Source organism: Myotis yumanensis, unplaced genomic scaffold (genome assembly GCF_028538775.1).
Source record: "Myotis yumanensis isolate MYYU_CA2020_CCGP unplaced genomic scaffold, mMyoYum1.0.hap1 SCAF_2, whole genome shotgun sequence".
NCBI lineage: Eukaryota > Metazoa > Chordata > Mammalia > Chiroptera > Vespertilionidae > Myotis > Myotis yumanensis.
The window spans coordinates 102,867,061-102,880,525 of record NW_027223753.1 but is presented as its reverse complement, the minus strand read 5'-3'; the positions used below and the strand labels follow the sequence as shown (position 1 = coordinate 102,880,525).

The 13,465-nt window shown below is 39.3% G+C and overlaps 1 protein-coding gene across 1 annotated transcript in view; it reads left to right on the top strand.

Moving 5' to 3' along the window:
* ATR (ATR serine/threonine kinase) overlaps positions 1–13,465 on the top strand; it is a 213,597-nt gene that overhangs the window by 57,639 nt on the left and 142,493 nt on the right. The window contains exons 15-16 of the mRNA XM_070405904.1: positions 1,653–1,847; positions 9,896–10,081. Coding sequence (XP_070262005.1) covers positions 1,653–1,847; positions 9,896–10,081 — 381 coding nt within the window. The remainder of the gene's footprint in view (positions 1–1,652; positions 1,848–9,895; positions 10,082–13,465) is intronic.

Here is a 13,465-nt window from a genome sequence, read left to right as displayed (position 1 = left end):
TGACTTAACTGAGGTTTTTAATTCAATATTTTGTATTTATTCTAGATGTTTAAAATATTTTTATTTTTAAATTTTTTTTTGTTAATCCTCAACCAAGGATTTTTTACCCATTGACTTTTAGAGTGAGTGGAAGGAAGGGAGGGAAAGAAGGAGGGAGAAAGAGAGAGAAACTTTGATGTGAGAGAGAGACATCGATTGGTTGCTTCTCGCAGTTGGCCCCAAGCAGAGCTTGGGGATCAAATCTGCAACCCTTCAGTGCATGGGTCAACACTCTAACCACTGAGAAATATTGGCCAGGGCAAGATTTTTTTAAATTGAATTTATTGGGATACAGGTTTCAGGGGTACAACTCAATAAGACATCATCTGCATACTGCATTGTACACCTATAAAACCCTGAGAAGAATCTAAATGTCTAATATTTAAGTCATAGAATATTATAAATGCTTTGTAGAAACTACCTTATAATGTTTAGCAGTCTTATAGGATTAATATTAAGTTGAAAGACATAATACAAGTGGGATGTAAGCATCTCTGAAGGCAGGCCTAAATCTTGATCATTGTCACATCTTCAGTGACTGACATGGAGTAGGTATTCATAGGTTACATGTTGAATGAATAAATCAAAAGTTAACCATTTTATGTTTGGAATTTTGAGTATATTTTATGAGCAAGATCTTAAGGGAAATAGGCCAAAATCAAAATAGATTTGTTCCTGTTTTGGGACAGTGGGTGTTGTTAAAAAAGTTTTCTTCAGTACTTGTAGCACCAACTTTCTAACTTAAACAACTTAAAATATCGCCCTGGCCAGATGGCTCAGTTGGTTGGAGCGTTGTCCCATATACTGAAAGGTTGTGGGTTCCATTCCCAATTAGGGCAACATAGCTAGGGTGTGGGTTCTATCCTTGGTCAGGGTGCATATGAGAGGCAGCGGATCGATGTTTCTCTTCCACCTCAGTGTCTTTCTCTCTTTCCCTCACTCCCTTCTCTCTTTCTCTCTTCCTCTCTAAAAGCAATAAAAACGCTCTAGCCAGTTTGACTCAGTGGATAGAGCGTTGGCCTGTGCACCGAAGGGTCCCAGGTTCACTTCTGGTCAAGGGCAAGTACCTTGAATGCAGGCTCCCCGGCTCGGGCACTGGTTAGGGCGCATGTAGGAGGCAGCCAATCGATGTGTTTCTCTCACATTGATATTTCTCTGTCTTTCCCTCTCTCTTCCACTCTCTAAAATCAATGGAAAAATATCCTCTGGTGAGAATTAAAAAAAAAAATCAATAAAAATAAGTTAGCTCAAATAATAAATCAGGCCTGGAACTTATCCTTAGATCATAAGTATATTTTAGCACATACTCATGAAAAAGTATCTTCTTACCTATACATTAGCTTATTTATTGTCTGTCTCTTCCACTCTACATTTTAAACTCTGTCATCAGGAACCTTGCCTGTTTTTTCACTACTTTATCTGTAATGCCTGAATTGTAGTATATGCTTGGTAAATATATGTTGAATGAATAAATGGTAAATAGGAATTCAAATGTCATATGTGGACTTTGAATTTGTGTGGCATTTTAAAATATTTTTGCACATAGCTTATGTGAATATTTTATTGCCTGGACAAATGTACTTTTTGGTAATTGTAGTGTGTGTTTTTTTCAGAGGACATTACAACTTCTGCTTCCTGACCTGGCTGCCAAAGCAAGCCCTGCGGCATCTGCTCTCATTCGAACTTTAGGAAAACAATTAAATGTCAATCGTAGAGAGATTTTAATAAATAACTTCAAATATATTTTTTCTCACTTGGTTTGTTCCTGTTCCAAGGATGAATTAGAACGTGCCCTTCATTACCTAAAGGTAATTGAATATCTATCTATCTATCTATCTATCTATCTATCTATCTATCTACTTTACTCTTACTAAATTAACATTAAAGGACACTCCAACATGGTGGCCAGCAGGACCTGAATGAGGTTGAGAGTGTGAGTGAGGGAGTAAGATGGCAAGTGCACAGGTGGTCGTGGGTGTGGGTGTAGGTGAGGGTCAGTCAGATCATGTGCGGGAGTCTTAGGGGCAGGAGGTTTGGGCTCTTTTGGCCTGGTAGCTGCTGCAACTCCCATAGCCATTCCTGGGCACGGCTCTGATTTGGAGACTGCTCCATCTTGAAAGTTTTATAAGGTCCTCCTGGGGCTGTGGGGAGCAGCAGCCTAGCCTCTCCACCACTTGTACTCGCCGGAACCAGGCCCGAACCTATGTGCACCCAGCCCCAAGCCCCACGTGTTGACTGAGGACACTGCCCGGACCTGTGTAACTGACATTGACCCAACGGGACTCTTGCCCCTGCTGTGCTGCCGCTACAGCACGAGAACCCAGCTGCTCTGCTTCACTGCCAGGGCTCGGGGGCAGGAACTGCACTGAAGGCCATGGAGGTGGATGTAGTCTCCCCTGCCCTGGACTTACTAGAACAGAGTACCTGAAGAGACTGCAGATTTGAAGCATCTCATGCTGTGGAGCAGAAAGGGGATTGAACAATAGGACCAGGTAGGAGGATCAGCCCTGTCAACTTGAACACGGAGGAGAAGCCCTCTTTCCCACTGGAAAAACAGCTGCTTCTGACCCAAGCTTCAGCGACCTGAGGTAATGAGGAACAGCCCAGGGCTGGGAATCTGTGCCTCTGCAGGCACCAATGAGGAGGAGCCAGCAAGGCAAGCAAGGTTGACGCATTGGAAGGGGAGGAATTGCATGCTACTGGCATCACTCCCAACACTAGTCTGATCAAACCATCCTGGCTAAGACCAGGATACCCCTACAGAGCCCAGCTTGTGGAGGAAGGGAGAACAGGGATACTTAAGGCATGAGACTTGAGGCAGACTCAGCCTCTGGGCTAAGGAGACCCTGCCTGCTGGATGGCTATGGGCTTCAATGTATCAGGCCTCAGGTTGCCTAGGGCCAGAAAAGGATAGTGACTCACATTGGCCTGCTGCCAAGGAAGCTCCTGAGAGGCCCGGGTTAGACACACCAAGGGACCAAATTCAACAACATCAGAGCAAAATCTAGTAAGCGCCACAAGTAGTGGACCAAAAGTTTTGGAGTGTGTGAGTGTGTATGGTTTTTTGTGTGTTTTTTTGGGGGGGGGGGGAGGGGGTAGTGGGGTGGCTTTTGTTTCTTTTTGTCTGTTTCTTCCCATTTTTTCTTCTCTATTTTCTTGTATATTTCTAATTTCTCTCTTTCCTTTGATTGTATTCTCATTTTGTCTTTTTTGTTATTAATTTTTCTCAATTTATTTTATTTTTCTTTTTTCATTTTTTGCCTATTTTATCTATATATTAATATGTCCATTGTTACTGTATGATAAATTCACTATTATTTAATTTTTCTGTTTCCTTTTCTTTTTCATTCCTATACTAGATTTTTTAGCTTCCTTTTTGATCCCATAATGCCATTTTTCTTCTTCTTTCTCCCTTTGTCTTTATATCCCCTCTAAGTTTTTGGTCTCGTGTCTTTTAATATTCTTTATACTTAATTAATTTTGTTTTCTTTTTCTTCTTTTTCCTTCTTAAACTTTCCTGTTGTTGCTTTGAGTAGTTTGATTTTCAAGGTGTTTTTGCTCCATCCTATTGTGTCTTCTGTTCTGTCAGCACCTGTATAACAGCTAGCACAGCGAGATTGGTGTTGAGCTTCACTGTCAGCAAGTCAGAGGGGAGATTCCTCCCACGAAGGGGACATAAATAATCAAGTCCCAATTACAGCAGGAGAGCACAAATAATGCACAGAAGGGGCAGTTGTAGGGCATCCAACTCAGGAGATCAAAGAGACTGCACCACTGGACCCCTCGAGACACTTTGTATATAAGGCCATCCCACAAAGACAGGGAGACAGAACAGTTCTATCTAATACATAGAAATGAATACAGAGAGACAGCTAAAATGGGGAGACGAATTAACAACCTCCAAATGAAAGACAAGGAGGAGTCTCCAGAAAAAAAATGAAATGGAGGCAAGCAACCTTGCAGACATAGAGTTCAAAGCAATTGTTATGAAGATGCTTTAGGAACTTAATGCAAACTACAACAACATGAAAAAGTAACGAGAAACCATGAACAAGAACCAGACCGAAAAGAATAATAATATATTTGACATTATGAACACACTGGAAGAAATTATAAGTTGATTGGACGAAGTAGAGGATTGAATAAGTGATTTGGAGGACGAGATAGAAATAAATACCCAATTAGAGTAGCAAATAGAAAAAATAATTAAAAAGCAGGATTATAGCTTAAGGAAGCTTTGGGAAAAATTGTGAAACCTAATAACATCCATATCATAGTAATACCGGAAGGGGACGAATATGAGCAAGAAACAGAGAAACTGACGAAATAATGATAGAAACCTTCCCCAACTTGGTGAAGGGAAATACCACACAAGTTGAGGAGGCACAGAAAGTCCTAGTCAAAATGAACCCAAAGAGACCCACATCTAGACACATCATAATTAAAATGGCAAACGTTAAAGACAAAGAATCCTAACGGCAGCAAGAGATGGACAGAAAATTACCTACAAAGGAGATACCATTAGAATGTCACCTGACTTCTCAATAGAAACACTTCAGACCACAAGGGAATGGCATGAAGTACTCAAAGTAATGATAAGCAAAGGCCTGAACCCAAGACTATAATATCCAACAAGGCTTTCATATAAAATTGAAGGTGAAATATAAAACTTTCCAGACAAAACAATAAAAATTAAAGGATACATTACCACTAAACCAGCAATGCAAGAAATGTTAAAGGGACTGTTTTAAGAAAAGAGAGAGAGGATCATAGAAATAAAGAAAATAAAAATGACAATAAATACCTATCCTATATAATAAAACCCTAATATGCAAATTGTCCCCTCGACTGGGAGTTTGACTGCTTGCTATGATGTGTGCTGACCACTAGGATGCCAGGGCTCTCATGCCGGGAAAGCCCCCATGCTCAGGTGCCGGGCACCTGCGAAGAGTCCCCCCCTGCACCCATGCTGCCTCCCCCAGGTGAGCTGGGCCACAGCTGCTGGGGCCATGGGGGCCAGTCAGGTTTCCTGTGAGTTTGCACAGGAGCCGGTGTCCGAGGCCAGCTGGGAGAGAGCACACTGCCCACCTGGCTTCTGTGTGGTGCCGCTGGTCAGCCCAGAGGCCCACGCTATGCCCCAGCTCACGGCGTCTGGCCATGCTCACTGCATCTTCGCATAGGGACTCAGGCGCTGTGACTCAGGCCGAGGGGGTCGCTTGGGGACCTGGGTGCCCAGGTGCTGCTCAGGGCCCAGATGTCAGCTGGGACCTGCCCTTAAATGCCAGACGCTCGCACTTCAATTGCTGGCCAGGCCTAGGGACCGCATCCTTGCATGAATTTCATGCACTGGGCTTCTAGTCAATAATAACCTTAAATGTAAGTGGAATAAATGCTCCAATCAAAAGAGATAGGGTGACTCAGTGGATAAGAAAACATGTAAGGGACGAAACCATAGAAATCTTAGAAGAAAACAGGCAGTAAAATGTAAGACATCTTTTGTAGCAATATGTTTAATGATACATCTCCTAGGGTGAGAGAAACCAAGGAAAAAATAAACAAATGGGACTACATCAAACTAAAAAGCTTTGCAAAACAAAAGAAACCACCATCAAAATGAAATGGGAACCCACTATATGGGAGAACATAATTGCTAATGATACATCTGATAAGGGGTTAATCTCCAAAATATATAAAGTACTCATACAACTCAACAAAAGGAAGATAAAGAATCCAATTCAAATATGGGCAAAGGACCTGAATGGACACTTCTCCAAAGAGGACATGATCCATTTATGTAAGTCTACAAGAGAACCACCTCAGAACAAGAGATACCTACAGATTGAAAGTGAAAGGATAGAAAAGAATATTCCATGCAAATGGAAAGGAAAAAAAGCTGGGAAGTTATACTCATATCTGACAAAATAGACTTCAAAACAAAGGCTATGATAAGAGACAAAGAAGGCTAAATAATACTAAAGGGAATGATTGAACAAGAAAATAAAATGCATGTAAACACACATGCACCCAAACAGTAGCATTGAAATACCTTAAACAAAACAAAAAACTCTTGATGGACTTTAAGAAAGAGACAGACAGCAATACAGTCATAGCAAGGTACTTTAACACCCCACTGACATCACTGGATAGATCAGTGATGGCGAACCTTTTGAGCTTGGCGTGTTAGCATTTTGAAAAACCCTAACTTAACTATGGTGCCGTGTCACATAGAAATTTTTTGATATTTGCAACCATAGTAAAACAAAGATTTATATTTTTGATATTTATTTTATATATTTAAATGCCATTTAACAAAGAAAAATCAACCAAAAAAATGAATTCGTGTGTCACCTCTGACACGTGTCATAGGTTCGCCATCACTGGGATAGATCTTCCAGACAAAAAATCCGCAAGGAAACAGATGACTTAAATGATAACACTGTATCTAACTAATATTTACGGAACATTTCACCCCAAAGCAAGGAAATATACAATATTCTCAAGCACACATGAAACATTCTCAAAGCTAGAACACGTTAGGGCTCAAAATAAATCTATACGAATTTAAGAAGATTCATATCATACCAAGCATCTCAGATCACAATGGCATGAAGTTAGAAGTCAACTACAATAACAACAAAAAAACCTCAAAAACACCCAAATACATGGAAGCTAAATTGCAAGTTATTAAACAATGTGTGTATTACTAATGTGATAATAAAAAGATACTAAAAGCTTCCTGGAAACATGAAAATGAACACACAACCACCCAAAACCTATGGGACAGAGGAAGGCAGTCCTCAGAGGGAAGTTCATAGCATTACAGGCTTACCTCAATAAACAAGAAAAAACACTAATAAATTAACCCTACAACTAAACGAATTGGAAAGAGAACAGGAAGAAAAGCCCAGAGGAACTATAAGGGAGACAATAAAGATTGGACCAGAAGTAAAATACATAGAGATTAATAAAACGGTACATAGGATCAATGAATCCAAGAGCTGGTTCCTTGAAAAGATGAACAATTGAGGAACCCTTAGCCAAACTTATCAAGAGACAAAGAGAGAGGGCCTATATAAATAAAATCAGAAAGAGACGATATAACAATGGGCACCACAGAAATGAAAAAAGGATTGTAAGGTAATACTGTGAACACTATATGCCAACAAATTGGACAACCTGTGCGACATGGACAAATTCCCACATACACATTTACAAAACTCAATCAGGAAGAATCAGAAAACCTGAATAGACCAATAACAACTAATGAAATTGGAACAGTAATTTAAAAACTCCCAGCAAACAAAAGTCCTGGACCAGATGACTTCATAGGCGAGTTCTACCAAACATTCAAAGAACTAATACCTATCTTCCTCAAACTATTCCAGAAAATTCAAGAGGAAGGAACACTTTCAAGTTCTTTTTACAAAGCCAGCATTATCCTAATTCCAAAACCAGGTAAAGGCACTACAAAGAAAGAAAAGGCTAGTATCCTTGATGAACACAGATGTTAAAATCCACAACAAAATATTAGCACAACAAACCCAGGAATATATTAAAAACACACCATGATCAAGTGGGTTTTATTCTGGGATGCAAGGCTGGAACAATTTTGGCAAATCAATAAATGTGATACATCACATAAACAAGATGAAAGATAAAATCCATATAATCATATCAATAAATACAGAAAAAGCATTTGACAAAATCCAGCACCCCTTTTTGATAATAACTCAGCAAAGTGGGAATAGAGGGATCATAACTCAACATAATAAAGGCGATATATCACAAACGTACCGATACATCATACTCAATGGGCAAAAACTAAAAGCATTTCCCTTAAGAATAGGAACAAGGCAAAGATGTCCACTTTCACTGCTCTTAGCATAGAACTGAAAGTCCTAGGCATGGTGATCAGAGAAGAAGAGATATAAGGCATCCAAGTTGGAAAGGAGGAAGTGAAAATGTAATTATTCACAGATGTCATGATATTGTACATAGAAAACACTAGAGACTCCACCAGGAAACTATTAGACCTAATAAATTAATTCGGCAATGTAGCAGGATACAGAATTAATATTCAGAAATCTATGACATTTTTATACACCAATAATGAACTCTCAGAAAGACAAACTAAAAAAAAAAATCCCATTTACTGTTGCAACAAAAAAATAATAAGATAGCTAAGAATAAACTTATCCAAGGAAGTAAAAGCTCTTGGACACAAACAATGGGTGGTAAAGACCTACAGTGGTGGGTAGTGGCTGGGCGGAGGGGGCAGAAGGGATGGGAAATGGGAGAAATCTGTAATACTGTCAACAATAAAATAAAATAAATTAGCATTAAAGAAAGCTGCAGTAACATTTTTGTCTGAAGGAGAGTGGTTAATTTATAGCCTATCCTAGAATAATATAAGTTTAAATGGTATTATGCAAATAAGCTTTGTCCTGGGACTAGAGGAGCTTATTATATAAATAGAATTATTATTTTGTTATTTTCTTTGATCATTTCACCATAATGGCATATGATAATCATCCATTCATAAATCAGTTTCTCAGCTAATTTCATTTTAGGATTTTTTAATCGATTGGAACTATAAGTTGATGAATAATATGCAAGTAATTTTATCTATAGGAAGAAGCAGTTTCCTTTAAATGTAGTATAATGTCAGCATTTAGTTTACTTAATGCTCTGATTACAATTTTGCTCGGTTTCTTGGTAGTTTTTTAATTTAAAATAATAGCTGTGCATCTTTTTGGTGTCAGATTAGCAATGTTATTTGTAGACTACGAGACTACATGGGAACAGGAGAACCTGTACAATATGCATATGTGACTTTAGTATTTCCTCTGATGTTAATTTATTTCATGTATTTAATGATATGCCAGCAATTGATCTCTCTCCACATGAGAGTTGTTGAATATTGGGTATATTTATTAATTTTGAGAAAAAAATCTCTATCATAGAGGTGAAATGATAATAAAATATTTGTAGAGTGCTTACTGCATGTCAGAAACTTTGATAAAAAACTTCTGTATTATTTCATTCACTGTTACCTAATGAGATAAAGATACTAACGTTTTTCCATTTTATTGATAAGGAAACTAAGGCAGAGAGAGGTCAGATGAGGTAACTTGTTCAAGTTACAGCACAATTAATAAGTGACAAAGTTGGAATTTAAATTTCAGCAGTCTGACTAGAAAGGCTGTGCTCTAAGCCACTGTACTATAATGGTATTTCTTTTCAGGGAGTTAATGGAATTTAATTTAAAGCCTTATAGAAAACTAGGATTTCATTTTTAAATTTTATTTCCAAATGAAATCTGATCATTTCTCTTCATTATCTGTAACCCATGGGAGACCAAGAACAAGATTAGAATAATTTCCATGGCCTATGTCTTTTTTAAAAAAAAATATTTTTATTGATTTCAGAGAGGAAAGGAGAGAGAGAGATAGAAACATCAATGATGAGAGAGAATCATTGATTGGCTGCCTTCTGCACGCCCCCCACTGGGGATTGAGCCCGCAACCTGGGCATGTGCCCTTGATTGGAATTGAACCTGGGACCCTTCAGTCCGCAGGCCAATGCTCTATCCACTGAGCCAAACCAGCTAGGGAACTCCATGGCCTATGTCTTTAAAATGAGTCTGAGAAATCATTCGGCATCTTGCTGTTTCTATAGCTGGACAACTCAGATCTTTATCCATTGTCTTTTAAAAATATCATCAGTAAATCTTACCATCTGATCTAGAGTTCTTGATTTACTAATAGTATATTAAAAAATCAATATACTTATTTTTAGGATATTCGTATGGATAAAAGTTCTTAAATTTTTTTAAAAAACTGTATCTTTGGATTAGAATGAAACAGAAATTGAACTGGGGAGCCTGTTGAGACAAGATTTCCAAGGATTGCATAATGAATTATTGCTACGGATTGGAGAAAACTATCAACAGGTTTTCAATGGTTTGTCAATCCTTGCTTCGTTCGCATCTAGTGATGATCCATATCAGGGCCCAAGAGATAGCATATCACCTGAACTAATGGTAAGAAATGTGTTATGTGGTTTTTTCCCTCCTTTTTGTAGCTTAATTATGATACTGGTAAAACATCTGTTTTGTGCATTTTTCAAATGCTAGATAAGAGTTTAAATTTTAAATTGGGTGTTTAATTTTGAGAAGGTTGAAATTTAAATTGTATGATCACAGCAAGGCATTAACAACATATATTAGCTTGAAAAATTGATATTTTCAAATGATTTTAGATTTTATTTTTTCACTGGGTAAAATGTTTATGTGTCTTCACTACTTATGAACTGTAGATTGGAATACATTTGTATCTCTCCCCAACTACCCCTTTCTTGGAACAACATATTAAAACCTTTTCTAACAATGTTTAAATCCACTGTTGGATTTAAGGGAAATTACAGGATATGTTAACCTTTTTATCTTTTCCTATCTTAAATTTGTATCTGAAGTCATTTTACTATTTTATGTTTTCATCTGAAAACATGTAAATCCAAGGCTTACTATGTTTTTCCTTTTGATTGCCCTCCTTCCTTCAAGAGACTCTCAGGATTTCTATCTCTGCTTTCTCCTTTTCCATTCATTCTTTAGCCCATTCTAGTTCGACTCGGTTCTCATTATTCTCCTGAAATTCTTGTCAAGGTCAAAAACAGTCTTCCTACTGTCAAGTCCAGTAGTTACTTCTCCTTTCCAATTTCATTCAACTTTTCAGTAGCATTCAATGCAACTGACCATCCTTTCCTATGTGGCATCTATACCACATTTTATTTTTAACTTTATTTTTATTGTTGACACTATTACAGATGTCCCCATTCCCATCCCCCCTTTGCCCACCTCCCCTTTTCCCTCTGGCCATCACCACACTGTTGTCTGTGTCTATGGGTTATGCATATATGTTCTTTGGCTAATCCCTTCACCTTCATTCATCCAGTCCCCCTCTTCCTCCTCCCCTCAGACAGCTGTCAGTCTGTTCATGTATCCAGGCCTCTGTTTCTATTTTGTTCGTCAGTTAATTTGTTGTTGTTAATCCACACCAGAGGATATATTTTTTCCATTAATTTTTATTTTTTTAAATATATTTTTATTGATTCCAGAGAGGAAGGGAGAGGGAGAGATAGATAGAAACATCAATGATGAGAGTATCATTGATTGGCTGCCTCCTACACGCCCCCTACTGGGGATTGAGCCCACAACCCAAGCATGTGCCCTTGACTGGAGTCAAATCCGGGACCTTCCAGTTGCCAGTCCAATGCTCTAGTCACTGAGCCAATCCAGCTAGGGCTCCATTGATTTTTTTAGAGAGAGTGGAAAGGAGGGAGGAGGGGGAGGGAAAGATGTAGGGTGAGAGGGAGGAAGAGAGAGAGAGAGACATCATGTGAGATCGACCAATCGATTGTTTGCCTCCCACATGCACCCCAACTTGGAGTGGGGATCAAACTTGCAACTCAGGTACATGACCTTGACTGGAATCAAACCTGTGACCCTTCAGTGTACTGGCCAATGGTCTGACCACTGGACACACCAGCCAGGTCTCATCAGTTAGGTTTTCTGTTTTTTTTAATTCAAATTTTTTATTCTTTAAAGTATTACATATGTGTCCTTTTTCCCCCATTGACCTCTCTCTGTCCACTCCCACCCCCCCCCCCAGCACATGCCCTCACCCCCAACTGTTTATGTCCATTGGTTATGTTTATATGCATGCATACAAGTCCTTCGGTTGATCTCTTACCCCCCACCCCACCCTTACCCAGCCTTTGCTCAGATGTTTAAGGGTCTGTTAGATGCTTCTATGACTCTGGATCTATTTTTGTTCATCAGTTTATGTTATTCACTAGAGGCCCGGTGCATGAAATTCGTGCACTTGTCGGGGAGGTCCCTCAGCCCGGCCTGTGCCCTATCGCAGTCCAGGAGCCCTCGGTGGATGTCCGACTGACGGTTTAGGCCTGCTCCCCATAGGATGTCCGTCAGTCGGACATCCTTAGCGCTGCCACGGAGGCGGGAGAGGCTTCCACCACTGCTGCTGTGCTTGCCAGCCGTGAGCCCAGTTTCTGGCTGAGCAGCGCTCCCCCCATGGGAGCGCACTGACCACCAGGGGGCAGTTCCTGCGTTGAGCATGTGCTCGCTGGTGGGCAGTGTGCACCATAGTGACCGGTCATTCTGCCGTTCGCTCAATTTGCATATTAGCCTTTTATTATATAGGATTACATTCTACAAATGAATGAGATCATATGATATTTATCTTTCTCAGATTGGTTTATTTCACTTAGTATAATGCTCTCCATGTCCATCCATGTTGTTGTGAATGGTAAGAGCTCTTTCTTTGTTACAGCAGCATAGTATTCTGTTGTGTAGATGCAGCACAGTTTTATTTTTGTTGTTGTTTTGTGTTTTTTAAAATATATTTTGTTGACTTTACAGAGAGGAAGGGAAAGGGATAGAGAGTTAGAAATATCGATGAGACAGAAACATCAATCAGCTGCTCCTGCACACCCCCTACTGGGGAACGAGCCTTCAACCAGGGTACATGCCCTTGAACACAATCGAACCCAGGACCCTCTAGTCCAAGGGCTGACCCTCTATCCACTGAGCCAGACAGGTTTTGGCAACCACAGTTTTTTAATCCACTCATCTGCTGATGGTCACCTAGGCTGTTTCCAAATCTTAGCTATTGTAAATTGTGCTGCTATGAACATAGGGGTGCATGTGTCCTTTTTGATTGGTGTTTCTGTCTTCTTGGGATATATTTCTAGAAATGAGATTACTGGGTTAAATAGGAGTTCCATTTTTAATTTTTTGAGGAAACGCCATACAGTTTTCCACAGTGTCTGCACCAGTCTGCATTCCCACCAGCAGTGAAAGAGGGTTCCTTTTTCTCCGCATCCTCGCCAGCACTGGTCTTTGGTGATTTGTTGATGATAGCCATTCTGATAGGTGTGAGGTGGTACCTCATTGTCGTTTTGATTTGCATCTCTTGTATGATTAGTGACTTTGAGCATGTTTTCATATGTCTCTTGGCCTTCTGTATGTCCTTTTTCGAAAAGTGTCTATATAGGTACTTTGCCCATTTTTTGATTGGATTGTTTATCTTCCTTTTGTTAAGTTGTTTGAGTTCCTTATAAATTTTGGAGGTTAAACCCTTTTGGAGAAACATTGGCAAATATGTTCTGCCATGCAGTGGGCTTTCTTGTTGTTTTGTTGATGGTTTCTTTTGCTGTGCAGAAACTTTTTATTTTAATGTAGTCCCAGTTGTTTATTTTCTCTTTAGTTTCCTTTGCCCTAGGAGATGTATTGGTAAAGATATTGCTATGACAACTTTCTGGTATTTTGCTGCCTTTGGATTCTTCTAAGATTTTTATTGTTTCCCATCTTACATTTACGTCCTTTACCCATTTTGAGTTTGTTATT